The 17,084-nt window shown below is 34.7% G+C and overlaps 1 protein-coding gene across 2 annotated transcripts; it reads right to left on the bottom strand.

Moving 5' to 3' along the window:
- Window positions 1-2,625: 2,625 nt before the first annotated feature.
- LOC144447911 (uncharacterized) lies at window positions 2,626-16,773 on the bottom strand. 2 transcript variants are annotated; one of them, XM_078138008.1, is made up of 8 exons: window positions 16,610-16,773; window positions 14,104-14,265; window positions 10,491-10,610; window positions 9,307-9,414; window positions 8,587-8,709; window positions 7,735-7,842; window positions 6,563-6,688; window positions 2,626-5,789 (listed from the first exon to the last, which is right to left on the bottom strand). In XM_078138008.1, the coding sequence occupies exons 1-8, from the start codon at window positions 16,707-16,709 to the stop codon at window positions 5,227-5,229; spliced, it is 1,410 nt and encodes a 469-aa protein (XP_077994134.1). In that variant the 5' UTR covers window positions 16,710-16,773; the 3' UTR covers window positions 2,626-5,226. The 2 variants fall into 2 exon arrangements, with proteins under 2 accessions (XP_077994134.1, XP_077994135.1); XM_078138009.1 differs by lacking the exon at window positions 14,104-14,265 and having other exon boundaries at window positions 16,610-16,770.
- Between the last annotated feature and the right edge of the window lie 311 nt (window positions 16,774-17,084).

Here is a 17,084-nt window from a genome sequence, read left to right as displayed (position 1 = left end):
TATTACAATGATGTAACTATATATACGTAGCGTCCTGATCTGACAAATGTACCATATTTGGACATTACTATACCATATTTAGACATTATGTAACTGGCCCCAATGAATACTAACTTATCATTGGTCAGAATTTGTGATTGATAAACAAAGACATAATGTTAATGACTGTGGGTGGCTTCGTCTGAATTTGAAATCTCATCTCAGAACCTCATTGAGCTAGACGTTTGATGTAGAGATTAGAGGCCACGGATAGCCTCTAGACTACAATGACCCCATACAATGCTACATATTTGATATGTGCAGACAGGATAGTGGGAGTGATGCTCAGGGGATACCTGTGATCATCACCTGATTATACCCTTAATTTACAAGTTACAACTATTTGTGGACCAGAATGAGTAATTCTTCTACAGAATGACCAGAGGTCAATACATATTTTCATCATTTAATAATGAAAATATTATAATATCAAATATAATAAAGACAAAATCAGCCAAAAATTAACCATGTGCACTAAGTGAAGTGGTATCACGCAGTGCATCTTGGAGTCAGAAAATCAACAATTTGCAACATGCAGAAAGATACAGTTGATTGAACATGGCTTCTTTGACTCGCCTTTTTTCCTAATGCAGGCACATTAAGAGAGTTGCTCAGAGAATATGTTCTCCTAATGCAGGCACATTAAGAGAGTTGCTCAGAGAATATGTTCTCCTAATGCAGGCACATAAAGAGAGTTGCTCAGAAAATATGTTCTCCTAATGCAGGCACATTAAGAGAGTTGCTCAGAGAATATGTTCTCCTAATGCAGGCACATTAAGAGAGTTGCTCAGAGAATATGTTCCTAATGCAGGCACATTAAGAGATTTGCTCAGAGAATATGTTCTCCTAATGCAGGCACATTAAGAGAGTTGCTCAGAGAATATGTTCTCCTCATGCAGGCACATTAAGAGAGTTGCTCAGAGAATATGTTCTCCTAATACAGGCACATAAAGAGAGTTGCTCAGAAAATATGCTCTCCTAATGCAGGCACATTAAGAGAGTTGCTCAGAAAATATGTTCTCCTGTTATTCAATAGAACTTAATTAAGTACATATAAAGCTATATCAAAGACCTTACTTTGCAGTGGATTACCTTGGACTAATGCCATAAAAGATCAAGTAAAGTCACTGTCACATATTAAAACATTAAAAACATGAACTTTTATGATGTTGGAAACGGTTAGTTGTTGATATTTCCTGTAAACACTGAACAAATTGCCATTTTCAGAATCATTTAAAAATCTGCACCAAGATTGAGGAGGTCCCATGTAATGGATAATTGCACAATGTCACACAAACACAATAAACAAACTTTGTTCATTTTGGCCAATACTCCCTCCCCACCCCCTACACAAATGTTCAAAAGTGCAGCATCAACACATGGACATATTTGATGTAAACCATGATGAAAATTTCATCGGCCACATCACTATGATTGATACAATGTTTAAAACATGGCAAACAATACCAGAAACCCAGCACATGATATCACATTAGCAGTACATATTTATAAACTTATCAACATCTCGGAGAAGTTAATACAAAACCTGTTATTACTGAAGGTGTAAACATTTTCTAAATTTGATAAGAACAAAAATGAAAGTTCAGCAATCGCATTGAGGCCAGACCCTCCCCCTAAATGAACGAAGGTTGTTTTGAGCTTGTGTGACATAGTGTGATTATCCTTACTGCAATTAGACACAGTTCAAGGCTTAGCCAGTGATTATTTCATATGATATCTACCATAATATTACTGACTGCACTTTATGTACAGCTCACAGGCTACTTATATCCTATATTTACACTCTAGTATCTGATTTATCTATCTTTGCTTCTAGCTTGAATATCACCACATAAACGATACATGACTTCAGACATTGTGCATTTCCCGATGCGTTACATTTCAAGGTGAGAATTCCTTTAATTAACAAACTACAATAGCTAGCAGAGTTCCTTCTTGATGACATTGAGAACACATAATTTTGATATAATACTGTTTTAAAAACAGTATGCTGGTTGAAAATACACCATCATATACAAGTCAGCTCAATAAAGATTACAAAGTTTATGGGCTACAAGTAAATTAACACATGATAGTCCAAAAGTCAATCTGAATACTATTCTGTCACATGTCAAAATAGAAAAAAAAATTAATGTCATGATTCCGCTCATCAACACATTAAAACTATACAATTTTACTTCATTTCAACAATACCATTGTTTTACTCAAAGAAAAAAATGTTTGGCGAAATATTATATTGGTAACAAAAATCTAAACTATCCTGAAACTTCAATGTTTTCTGATAAGTAGACATTGCAACCTGATTTGTCAAATATTGTTATTTAATTTATGTCTGACCGTAAAGTGTAAAGAGATGATTATTTCTAATTGCTGGTCAGTTATGAACTTCATTCATGTTACATAAAGGCTCAGTGACATGAGGCAATTCTCGGTACCTGCAACAGTATTTTACCTCCTAATAGACGGTCAGAATAGAACAAGAAGGTTGACTTATTCTTATGTGTGCCTATAGTAATGCATGTGAAGAGTGGAAGTTATGGTGTCAACCAAGAAATTGACTCTTCATTATTTTTATGATGTGCCTAGGCAGTAATATTTTATTTCAGGTACCGAGAAATCAGTGACCAATCTGTCACGTGATGAGGCTAGCAACTATCGTATGACTGGATGTGTTGCGTGAAGCAACTTGTGATGAGTTGCAGAAAATCTGATATTTGAGATTCCTTTCAATGCACTTGGTAATGTCGCGCACAGGGCCATTATATTATGAGTGTACACAAAGCAATTAGTGGCATGTGATGAATTGCTTAATGCATGGCTCACCAAGTTACTTTGTGCACATGTAACTTAGCCTTAAGACTGTATGATACATCATATCATTCCACCATCATCAGCTTTTAAGAAACCTTGGCCAATGCATGAGGGTACCCCAACATTACAGATTAGTGTCACACCTGATTGAAGTGAGAAGCAACAGAGGTTTGATTTTGTCTTTCTTTCAAGTGCAACAATGTTGTTTAAAATTGCATATACAACTTATTCAACTGTGCTTCATGCCTGCAATACCACAACACAGGTAGTTCTGGTGAGTGTATATGTACACTGTTATACTACATAAGAGGTATGTATGAATTTCATTTCACACTTAACACATAAATACCTGAATATCAATGAGGCCATAATCCTGTTTGTGAAATAACTTTGTATAAAAGTTAATAAAAATTATAAATACAAGGGATAAGTTAAGGTACAAATATAATTTAGGACCAAGTAATCGGTCAATAAGTTGACTGTCAAAGTTAATAAAAATGTTTATTTAGGACCAAAATCACTGGTCAACAAGTCAATAGTCAAAGTCAATGCCAGGACCAAAGTCATTGGTCAGCAAGTCAGTACTCAAAGTCCATGCAATGTTCATTTAATTTAAAGTAAAGTCATTGGTCAATTGGTCAAAACCAATCCAAACATTTTGTTAAGACCAGTCCTACTAGTCAGTAATCAAAGTCAACATAAACATTTTAAACCTTTATTTAGGACCTGTGATTTGTCAGTTTAAGTGGATAGTCAAAGTCAATACAGATGTTCTCATTTAACATTTCAAAAAATGAGTTGTAACTTATCAAACAGATATTAAATATGTTATGACATGACAATACTAAATGTTGGGTTACATCAAATGGAAGACTTCAACACTTTCCATGTCTATACATAACATAGTGACATTATACTGACAGTTTTTATATTACAATACAAAAAAAGTCATGCTATCTGTTATGAAGAGATACAGCCAGTGCAAGAAAACTAATAATGTTGTAGTGATCAAACATGCATGGAGCCACAGTTAGACGGGTTGGATGAATTAAGACTTCAAAGATATTTGTAAATCTTGCAAACGTGTCGTTTTAAAGGTTGTTTAAAGTGACCATATGGATGAGGATTGAGGTATTTATTTTTAATTTTTTATTTATGAAACAATTTTATCATGGCTTTCAATTCGAAAAATAAATGTGACAAAATATATCCCAGGTCATTGTTTGTAACTCAATTAATTGCAAAAGTTTAATAAAATGTGTAAAATGTTTGTTATTGTACGTATTGTCATTTAGAAATGTTACAAACACAGGCTTAAACAATGTTGTTTTACATTAATTTTTTCAAGTACGAAGCCATGATAAAATCGTTTTATAAATTCATAATCCAATAAAAGCATTTTTAACATGTCTTAAGTTGTACCTGTCTAATTTCATAACTTTATTTATACATTTAAGAAGATTTAATAGATCGAAGATCTATGGAAGCATTCTCCATGGTCACTTCACTTTGTTACATTATCATATAAACAGCACCATCTATCAGAGTGAAGACTGGCACTTTGCAGTCAAAAGCTCTCAGCTCATCGAAAAATATGTCATGTGTATTGGTTCAATTTCTAATTCTGTGAATGCATTTAACTTACGTAATATATTTGTTACTTCTAACTCTCCTAATTGTGGCTCTAACAACATATTTGATCATCCACCTATTACAATATCTCGCCTAACGGTGGTTCTAATAACATAATTGATCATCTACCTTTAAAGACATCTTGCATTGGCTATACTCAATATTTCAATGATACTATACACGTTTAAGTAATTAAGAGGCAAGATCAATAGTTCAATGTATGATAAATAACTACCTTCTTTTAGGAAGGTCTCAGACCTCAGGACCCCCCACCCCAATGAATTTCAAATCACTATGCTGTAGAATGTATTACTATGAATGTAAAGCCAGTATGTGGTGAAAAAAAAGCTGTGTTTTAGTGCCATGCATTTACTATACAAAAATTCTTCTATTTCTGAATCTGATATTATTTTGGGGTACATAACAGATATTTTGGAAAGGATGGTAGCTATTAAACATGGTTTAACCACACCCCACCCCCTAACCCCAAACTAAAAGAATTTAGTGTATCATCCTAGATTAAACTGTTGATCTCGCACCCTAAGTCATTTTGATAATGGTTAAAAAAAACACAAAACACAAACATGTTAATTAAAATACTTTGAGTTGGCAACTTACATGGATTATATTAAAGATAGGTAAATGCTGCATATGTACATAATATATCTCTATAAATACTATTTCTTAAAGACTGGGCTTGAAGCAAAAAAATCAATACTGAGTTCACTTATTTTGGTTTTGATTTGGCAACCCAGGATACGGGGGAGGTGGTGTATCTGAAAATTCATTTTCTGAATCATCTTGGGATGATGTTGATGATCCTCTGTTATTATCTGCATGGACAACGTCCCAATAAGATGGCGGCACTTCATCATTACTGAGTGGTGAGCTCTGATTGGTTGTCGTGCTTGGTGATGTGGTGACGCGGTCATCACCCAGAGTTATAATCTGTACACCGTTATTAATGCTATATCGCACTAAAACATGAGTTTGTTCTGGGTCAGCTTGTCCATCAATATGAGGCTGTAGAGTAGATATACACGATGATGGTACGTATATATTTGAGCGGTGGCGTTGACGTCGTCGCATGTTGGCGATGGCAAGCTGGTAGCGATATCGTAATCGTCTTCTGTAATGATGTAATGCCATGACGATACAAACAATTACAACAACAAGCAGAACTAATGAACAAATGATTGTATATGTAACTGTTTGATAATCTGAGTTGATGTATATATAATTATCGTTTCCTTCACTGCTATTGTCACTATTTCCCAAATCGTCACCTGGAAATTAAAACACATAAACAATTGTTAGGATACAAGTAGATTCAACATAACAGCATTGATGGGGATGGGGATGCCGTTAAGCTACATGTATTTGACTCAGGTGACAATACATACAACCATGACTGAACTATACAATTTATAAATGTAAATGTCAATGCATGCTTTCAATGGCACTGAGAGTGCATGCTGGGATTGTTAGCACAATAACACAATAACATGAGAGCAGTGATTTCCTGAACATATTACATATTATATATAAAATATGTATGGGATATTCCTAAATACCAAAATCAAGCAATGATTAGATAATCATTACGTACATGAGATAACTTGTAATCCACAGTAATGGAATCTACACACTATTTGATAACTCCATTTTGTACAAAAGACAAAGAGGTTAAGACTGCTACAAAAATTATCAAAGATCCAACATATCAACCACATACAGAATATGAATACCTCCCCTGTGGCCGTCGCCTCAGTGTACCACATGCATGTACAGACAGGTTTAAGTTCAGTTTCGTGCCAAGATCATTTCAACTCATTAATAACATGTAATCACTGCTAAATGTATTTATTTGTATGTATTGTAATCTTTACTTTTCATTGATTCATTATTTGAGTAAATGTAATCTATGTTGCTATGTAGTTCCTGTCAATACAAAGGAAATTTTATGTTTTTCATTATGAATAAAGTAATTATTATATTAAAGATTACACCCTAAAAATATAATTATAATCTATACACTTCTTTAAAGGTTTGTACTTACAGTTTTCCTCATCTGAGCCATCTTCACATTGTTTAAAACCATCACAACGAAATCGACTATCTATACACTCATAGTTATCACAGAAAAATTCATATTTTCCAATACAAAGGGTCGGCAGAATTGAAGCTGAAAAGTGAGGAGGAAAAAAACAAAAAACAAAAAAACAAACGTTAGTATTCAGAATACAGCCACTGATAGATGAATATGTATAATTATAAAGTCACCAAAAATATTTGTAAAGCTTGCAAACCTATCACTCAATTGTAGGTTGCATGAAACATTTGAAAAATCATGACTCCTTAGTGCTTATTACCTTTAGATAGTCATGGATGTTAAGCGTGCATCTAATACAGCTAAAATGATGTACCCCGGTAGGCGTGGTGTTTAACTCAATGTAATATGACATTTACAGCTAAAATGATGTAGGCATGGTGTTTCACTCATGCAATATGACATTTACAGCTAAAATGATGCAGGCATGGTGTTTCACTCATGCAATTTACAACTAAAATGGTGTAGGCGTGGTGTTTCACTCATGTAACATGACATTTACAGCTAAAATGATATAGGCTTTGTGTTTCAATCATGTAACATGACATTTAATAAACACACACCCTCACACAAATTTTAAGGCAAAAGAAACAATTACATAGGTGTCGTGCACAGTGGGGATGTAGAAATAGTCAAGTTGAAATGTTGATTATCAGTAGTTAGAAAATAAACAATTGAAGCCATTAAAATCACAAGTCCAATGTGTATTGTTGTCATTAGAAGCCTGTTTTTAATGCACTGTGAATGAATGAATAGCAATGCTTATCAGTTTTCAATGTGATTGAGCAATGGATCTTGCTGATAGTAATGAGTTAAATTATTGTGTCGCTGTTATTGTTAGTCTAGAGTTGAAATGTGTTTATCTTTGTGTCAAAAACGTAATGTCCCATAAGTGAAACACCAAGCCTACATCATTTTAGCTGTAAATATATATGTCTGCTAAGTCCCATGTGTGATGTGTAAGAACAATAGAGATGGAATAGAGTTCCAATTTTAGTGTTTCTTGGCAATCATGCATGAACTGTAAAATCATCATATGACTCTCCCAAACCCAAGGTTTTTAAAAAACATCTTTCCTGGAGTTGTGTTCCCCTTTAATTTGTGGTCATTTATATACTTACTGCAGTTAGCTTCATCACTGTCATCAGGACAATTTGCTTTACCATTACATCGAAAACGTTCAATAATACAATGGCCATCATCACACTGGAATTCTCTCCTGCCACATTCTATAATTTCAAATATAAATAATTACAAAAAAACATTTAACTTCTACATTTTGAAGTCATATTTACTGAATAAGTAGCTAAAGTTATCTATATTGATAACTACATTGGTCTAAAAGACTACCATCACACTGCATATACATTTGGCAATGTAGATACAATGTTTAGTAGTCTGTGTGTCCTGGACTACTGCTGATCTGGTAGTCTAGATACAATGTTTAGTAGTCTATGTGTCCTGGACTAGTGCTAATTTGGTAGTCTACATACAATGTTTAGTAGTCCATGTGTCCTGGACTACTGCTAATTTGGTAGTCTAGCTACAATGTTTAGTAGTCTATGTACCCTGGACTACTGCTAATTTGGTAGTCTAGATACAATGTTTAGTAGTCTATGTGTCATGGACTACTGCTGATCTGGTAGTCTATATACAATGTTTAGTAGTCTATGTGTCCTGGACTAGTGCTAATTTGGTAGTCTAGATACAATGTTTAGAGTCTATGTTTAGTAGTCTGTGTATGTGCCCTGGGCTAGTGCTAATTTGGTAGTCTACATACAATGTTTAGTAGTCTATGTGTCCTGGACTACTGCTGATCTGGTAGTCTAGATACAATGTTTAGTAGTCTGTGTATGTGCCCTGGACAACTACTGATTTGGTAGATAAGTCTAGATATAGTGTTTAGTAGTCTATGTCTATCATACAATATTACCCAGGAGCTACATGTAGACTTTCAGTAAATACTGACGTACCTGATTTTATTTTACACAGTTGTCCTCTCCACCCAACTGCACAAACACAGTTTTGGATTCCATTATCTTCATAACACGTTCCTCCATTTTGGCATGGATTATTACCATTGCATTGGTGACTTTCTATAGCATTGATAGAAGTACAGTTTGTATAATTTTCATGTTATATTCAAATTTCAATTCGGTAAAGCACAAGTATTATGAAAGACTAAGCAAATACTTATAACTCAATAATAATAATAATAATAATAATAATAATAAAGAGATTTATATAGCACCTACATGTAGTATCCATCAATGATGCTCACAGGCGTTTTATAAAAGAAACTGATACAGATAAGCTCTCTCAAAAAGGTATGTCTTTAGTCTTAATTTGAAAGTCACAATACTGCCTTCCCAAGTGAGACTGGCACCAATTTTTTTCTTTCTTTTTTGTTTGTTTGTCTCATAGTCAAGGCATGCCAGTATGGACTACTCTAGTTCCAATACAACCATGTTACGATTTACACTACATTATCTTCACACAGTACGTCAAGTCAAAGTCGTTATGCTAGCGTCTATAGTAATGCATGTGAAGCACATGGAGCAGAAGTTACAATGTATGGTGTCGACCAAGAAATTGAATGTTCTTTATTTTTATGATACCGCTAGTGAGTAACACATTTTATATTCTATTTCAGGTACTAAGAATTACAGTATTTGAAATATCTGCTGCCTTACCTTCACAGTAATCTCCTGTCCATCCTTCTCGACACAAACAAATAAACTGAGTGGATGTAATTTTGAAACATCTGCCTCCATTCAAGCAATCATTACACTCTGTAAACCCTGTAAACAAAAAGAAATTACTGTCATTCTTATGATAGTGTACTGCTATTTAGTCATGAGTAATGACAATGCTGACAAATTAAGTCAAATAAAATGTTGATAAGATAACACAAATGCAAGAACCTGGGATTGAAACCTTGGCCTTTATAATGTAAATATTAATAATTAATCATCAATAGAACAGCCTTTCAAATAGAAGAGATACAAACTTTCAGGTTTCATGTTTGGGCCAATAATTAAGGGACGATCGTACAATATTGTTAGTTTATGACAAAACACCTTCCCTCTCCCTCTAAATAGACATTCACAAGTGTACCATCACACGTTTATATATGATGTAAACCATGATGACAACTGTAGCAGTCACATCACTACAATCGATGTACTGTAAAAACATGATGATAAACATGAAATTCCACCCTTATAAACCTGTTAACTGAGATGATGGTAAACACATCCGAAAATACTACTGAAAACCCAGCACAATATCTCACATTAGAAGTAACTTTTTATAAACTTATCAATATCTCAGTAGTAAATACAAAAGCTTGTATCACTGTACATGTAGGTGTGAAAGTTTTTCAAAACTTGCTTATAAGAGTGTGAAAATGAAGTTCAACAATCGAATTGACGCCAGACCCCTCCCCTAAATAAATGAAGTCCACTGTGTAACATTGTGTGATCGTCCCTAAAAAAAGTACTTGCAGTATTCTACTGAAGCATAATTAACCATTATTTGCAATAGGGAACTTGCAAACCCGCCATGTTGAATGTTGCATCATGGGAAATGTGATAATAAATGGTAATCAATTAGTGCTATGAACAATATTGTTATATTGTTTGTAACCACAAATGATCAATTCAGAGTCACCCTCACCATTGTAGGAGGTTTATTTTATCGGTAGCTCCAGATTAGGTAGTACAATATCCTCAGATAATCCCTTAGTCCTTTGCATGCTTAGTCTGGATTGCAAGTTCCCTTATTGACTGAACTCGGTGTACAGAATACATGGAGTTGTATAGAGAGATGCATATTGGAACTGAAGTGCTACATGTATATCAGAATTATCACTTACCTCTACAATCGTCTTCATCAGAATGATCTTGACAGTCTGGAGTTCCATCGCATCTAAATGTTCCGTGGACACATTCGCCATCGTTGCATTCAAACTCATCAGAGTTGCACCCATTTATAGCTAATAAGAGGAATATTTCACAACATTTCAATAGGAGGGTCCTTTCAATTTATTTGATTCACACAACCTAATCAACTCTTTGACTAAACAAAATCATGTAACAAATGTTGCCCTCTACAGTCAGATCATGGTAATATGGCAACACCGCAAGTGAAAATTATCATTTTATTACAGAAATTATAGATCTTTTAAAAAATATCAAATTGTTGAATTGATTGTTTCAAACTTTAAAAGGATTAAATTTGCTCAAGGAAAGAAAGGTATTTTCATAAATTGTGGGTTCAAGTGAGTCATTTCACTATTTTACATCACAGAATTATCATCTGGCCTAGTTCCTATACGGGATCGTTACGCTTAACATCCACTCACAGTATAGTCAAAGTCGTTACTCTAGAAGTCCTGAGATGCATGAGATGCAATTTGAAATTCATCCACAGCCACCAACACAGTCATTAACATCATGTCTTTGTTAATCAATCACAAAATTCTAACCAATAACACAGTCCCTCATAAAGTTAGTGTTTACTGGGGCAGTTATGTAATGTCCAAATATGGTATATTTGTCAGCTCAGGATGCTACTTATACACTGTTTACGTCACTATAACAGTTGGGGTTCACTGATTGGATTAACAACTTTTTGTGCTGATTGAGGGACTTAGACTAGACTGTGGTTTAGTACCACATTTGGCATCTAGACTAATTATCATTTGGCTGATAAAAAACACCAAATTACAGCATGGGAAGGTGATTAATAATCTAATGCAGGTGGATTATTAAATTTCCTGGCATTTAAAAGGTGAAATTTCAGCTTTACTTGCATTTGATAGGCACATTTTGAAACCCACTTGCCGCATATTGTTTATTGACTATTTTCATGACAATGGGGAATCTTTTTATTTGCATTAAAATGAACATTGTCAATCAACAACACTGATGATTATTTTTATTCAACACATAAATATGGCATGTGTGGCACTGGATGTTGATAAGAAATAAATTTTGATATATACAATCAGGGGTGAACAAATCATTTTGTGAACTGGTGTTCCCAGACCAGTGCCTTCAAAAATCCAGTGGTCCTGCTGAAAGAATTAGTGGTCCCAGGTCCGCTAATGTGCAACATTAAATCTTGCCTATGAATCTGTAGAAGACTTTTTAACATACATGTAGTTATTCACAGTAAGGGTACTGGTCTGATGGATCAGACAAGGTAAAATTTGTGTGATCTGCCTAAAAAAAATTGCTAATCCTGGACCCAGGACCGATGGATTTGTTCACCCCTGCAATGTACATGTATGTATTATCTTGCTTTACTCCTATCTTACTTTACTCCTAACCTACGCATTTTGCTCCTAAGTTTTACATATCATTTTGCTCTCTAATTTAAAATTCAGGAGTATATTGATCCTTAAACAATCTTGCTCAAAAAATTAACTTCCTAGGCTGAATTGTGTATGCTAATACCCATAATGCAATGGTGTAGCACTCAAACAATTAACTTCCTAGGCTGAATTGTGTATGCTAATACCCATAATGCAATGGTGTAGCACTCAAAGAATTAACTTTCTAGGCTGAATTGTGTATGCTAATACCCATAATGCAATGGTGTAGCACTCAAAGAATTAACTTCCTAGGCTGAATTGTGTATGCTAAGACCAATAATGCAATGGTGTAGCACTCAAAGAATTAACTTCCTAGGCTGAATTGTGTATGCTAATACCCATAATGCAATGGTGTAGCACTGAAAGAACAATAGAAGTAAAGAAGAATTTAAAGTTGGTGTTTCTTGGCGACCAAGTGAAAATTGTGTGATGTAATGTGATGTGAAATCATGCATGACTCTCTGAAACCTAGTTTATGAAAATATCTATTTTATGGAGTGATGTTCCCCTTTACTTTTCATTTCTATTCCATCCAAAGTGTTGAAATTACAGTTTTGAATAGGGAACTTGCAATCCAGACTGAGCATGCTCAGATGCAAACGACTATGGGATTATCTGTGGTTATCGTAATACCTAATCTGGAGCTTCTGATATTAAAATAAACCCCCCACAATGGTCAGGGTGACTATGAATTGATTATTTGTAGCTGCAAACAATATAACAATATTGTTTATTATACTAATTGATTAGTATTTATTATCACTTTTCCCATGATGCAACATTCAACATGGCGGGTTTGCAAGTTCCCTATTGAAAGCATCACCAGCCTGTACATAAATGATACGCATTCACATTTTCAGTCAGGAGATGTATTGTATAATGTATGGCTCAGCATATCGTTATGCATGTATGCATGTATGTATGCTTGTATGTATGTATGTATGTATGTATGTATGTATGTATGTATGTATGTATGTATGTATGTATGTATGCTTGTATGTATGTATGTATGTATGTATGTATGTATGTATGTATGTATGTATGTATGTATGTATGTATGCATGCATGTATGCATGTATGTATGTATGTATGTATGTATGTATGTATGTATGTATGTATGTATGTATGTATGTATGTATGTATGTATGCTTGCATGCTATTAGTGTCTGTGGTTTGCCTATGTAATCTGTTACAAGAAATGTTGTGTGAGGCATTGCGCTGCCAAATTCAAACTCTAAAGTCACTCTAGTTTGGTAGTGAAAAATGTTCTGCTCCCTGATTTAAACTCTAAAGTCTCCCTGGTTTGGTAGTACAAAACACTTGCCTAATTGAAACTGTATAGTCACTCTGGTTTGGTAGTAAAAAAAACATTGTGTTGCCTAATTCAAACTGTATAGTCACTCTAGTTTGGTCGTACAAAACATTGTGCTGCCTAATTGAAACACTGTAGTCACCCTAGTTTGGTAGTACAAAACATTGTGCTGCCTAATTGAAACTGTATAGTCACTCTAGTTTGGTAGTACAAAACATTGTGCTGCCTAATTCAAACTGTATAGTCACTCTAGTTTGGTAGTACAAAAAATTGTGCTGCCTAATTGAAACTGTAGAGTTACTCTGGTTTGTGAGTACAAAACATTATGTTGCCACATTGAAACACTGTATTCACTCTGGTTTGGTAGTACAAAACATTGTGCTGCCTAATTGAAACTGTATAGTAACTCTAGTTTGGTAGTACAAAACATTGTGCTGCCTAATTGAAACTGTATAGTCACTCTAGTTTGGTAGTACAAAACATTGTGCTGCCTAATTGAAACACTGTAGTCACTCTGGTTTGGTAGTACCAAACATTGTGCTGCCTAATTGAAACTGTATAGTCACTCTAGTTTGGTAGTACAAAACATTGTGCTGCCTAATTAAAACACTGTGGTCACCCTAGTTTGGTAGTACAAAACATTGTGCTGCCTAATTAAAATGCTGAGGTCACCCTAGTTCGGTAGTATAATAATCATGATGATTTTCTTATGAGAGTTGATACTATTTGATCGGATGGTGCAGCTTTATATTACAATGTACAATTTAGATGTGTTACAATATTTATCATTTTGCTTACATGGTTTGATGGTGCTCTGTTTGTAGGTACAGTTTCTTTCATCAATTCCATGTCTACACTGCTCAATTCCATCACATCTAAAATCAGGAGGGGCACACATATCACGCCTTCGGCCTTTTTGACAGAAGAATGTTGGTGATCGACATATTGTATTGCTTTGTACTAGAATGGAAATAGAATTTAACAAACTGTTTAGTGGGCAGCCTCTACAGGGGTGTGTTTGATTATATTGTATTTTGACCGAGGGAGCCTTGGGTCAGAGAAAATGACATCACCGGGGAGTCAGAGGGACAGGCCATGTGAAAATCAAACATGCTAACATGTAGTGTACCCTATGGAACCAAAGAGTTTTACATGCTAAATTGATTAAATGATAAATAAATTAGTTTATCTTTCCACATTTTTCATGTGAAAATTGTTTCTGTGCAAAAATTTTGTATAATTTCTTTAGAATAGATAAAGTAACCAATAACGTCATGTCTCCATGTTGGACCAGGTCAGGTCGATCCCCATGCTGTATGCTCCTATTAAGCAAGGAGAGGCAACTTGGGACTCCTTAAGTGTGATGTTATGTTGTAATACAACACAAAATGAGGCACCTTGAGGTGTCTTGAGAATCCCCAGGTGGCATAATTGAACATATCCGAGAACACTTCAAGAATTTCTTTCAGACTGTGCTAGCATTGGGATAGGCTTGTGCTAATACGTGGATAGCACTACACAGTACAAAATGTATATCAACATGTGTGTATGACTGGAAGGATCAATTATGCTGGCACCATCCCTACATGTACAGTGCTCTCCCCACTATAAAGAAAGTAAGGTGTAAAAAACCCTGTCATTGTCATCTAGGCTGCCATGCTTGGCAGGTTTCTACCGTGCTTCAAAAGCATTCTACCATCCTTGAGCTTTAGTAATCTTTGAAATGATAAAAATCGTAATAATACTTTCACATGAAGAGAAATGGCTGATCCAAATGTCTATGTGTATGTGTAAAATAAATTTCAGACTTTGTTCCAGTGTTGAAGATATGCATGTATATGCTGATTACTATTCAAACCAATATGCAAATTATCATGTCATTTATATGTAAATCAATATGCAAATTAGCCATCATGCTTGTAATATCAAATAGTATTACTACTACATGTAGGCTAGATTTGCACCATTGCCTAGGTTAGTAGTCACCTATCAGCATTATACTTTTAATTTGACCAATTCCACAAAACCACTTGAGTTTTTTTTGTTTTTTTTAAATTGCTTTATGTGAATCTGTTTGTGTATTATACATGTTACAGGGCCCTCACTGCATTCATTCCCTCACTATGACTCCTCCAATAAACCAAACAAGATCCTGTACATCAATTTGATGCATACGATTTTTGAAACAAAATTTACATGAATAATTGCCCAAGATGACTTTCTGTAATAAAGACTGAAAGATATTCAAAAAATGGAACACTACTTCATACATAATTTGCTCGATCTTGAAATGCCGCTACATTTCAAGAGACACTCATTTTTTTAATAACATGGTCAAAATACATGTACACTACATATGTATACTAGCTGATGAATTTCATTTTTGTTTAATATGCACTGTATATCAACAATTGAGAGAATTGTATATTCCACAATATTTCTTTCAGCCTCCTTCGCAACTTACATGAATTTAAAAATTTTAAATAAAATAAATTTTCTTCTTTGATGAGAACAAATCATGCTCACACTCAGAATAATTTAGCAAAGTTAGTAATTTTTGCTTTCCATTTACGCCAAAGTATGATGGACTAATTTTGGTTGTATTTGCTAGTATTATGTGGATTTGTATGTACCATTGCTGATTGTCACAACAAACATTTACATTAGCAGTTTTTTTGTATATAATGATTTCTGTACATTAGGCCGGTGGCCACGGTACTATGAATAAAGTATATTATTATTTTATACTAGCAGATTTCATTTGTGATTCTTCACTAAAACAAATTTTGTGGTACTAGTATTTTATTCCAACTATCATGAAAATCAAATCTTTCTGCAGAAAGGTGATACAGGTGAACATGAAAGAAAAGTTGCTACGTAGCATCGTAGCATGAATGGATTGCAAACCCAGGGCGATGAATCGCAGCGTTCCTGTCATTGACAAACAAAAAAATCGGGGGAAATAATATTCATCGGCGACAGTGGGCGCCCGACAGTGAAACGCTGCGAATCACAGCATCTTGACGGAAACTGAGACGTTGTAGCGATCACGTTCACGTCCTGTTATGTGCCAAGATCAAATCTTTGACTGCCGCTGATAAAAACAACCTTTCTATAAAGTGAGGCTGTTGGGAGATTACCTGAGTATAACCATTTCTGCTGATCCAACAGTACAGTAGTAAGCGTTTTATCATGTGTGTTTTTACGACCGTCTTTTCAAATAGCTGTGATATGACATACCAAAACAATGGCACACATTCATGTCCTAAACGGGTAAATCGATAACATACGAAATTTAACTCACCTAGGATACTACCAAAGGCTATGAGACAGGAAAAAAATAAGACATTTTCAAAATTATCAAAACGAACGAGAAAATAAGGTTGTTTTCGTCTCTCCACCATCTTCTGAGCCCATCGCTGTCAACGGTGAGGTGGTTTCTGACTTCCGCTTCTTTTCTCCAGTAAATAAACTTCCGCTTTTCGAAGATACGGCACCACGCCCCCGCGCAAACTTTTCGAATGACTCATCTGAAAAGGTCGTCATGTTTTTGTTGTGTGTGACCCGGGAGTGTAATAAGACAAAACAAGCACGTGGTATAAAACTTCGTGTACTTTTACCGACATTTAAACCAATCATTTGCCAAATAAGTACAAATCGTGAATGGGATTGTATAAGCTCTTATAACTGTTCATTGCGTTGGTGTATGTCACTTCATTTCACCTTGAATTTTTCTAGATTTAAATTTCATCTGACGATTACTTAGAATTCTTTGCCAA

The sequence above is a fragment of the Glandiceps talaboti genome, chromosome 17, assembly GCF_964340395.1.
Source record: "Glandiceps talaboti chromosome 17, keGlaTala1.1, whole genome shotgun sequence".
Classification (NCBI taxonomy): Eukaryota; Metazoa; Hemichordata; class Enteropneusta; family Spengelidae; genus Glandiceps; species Glandiceps talaboti.
The sequence above is the reverse complement of the archived record's forward strand: the minus strand, read 5'-3'. Positions and strand labels throughout refer to the sequence as shown.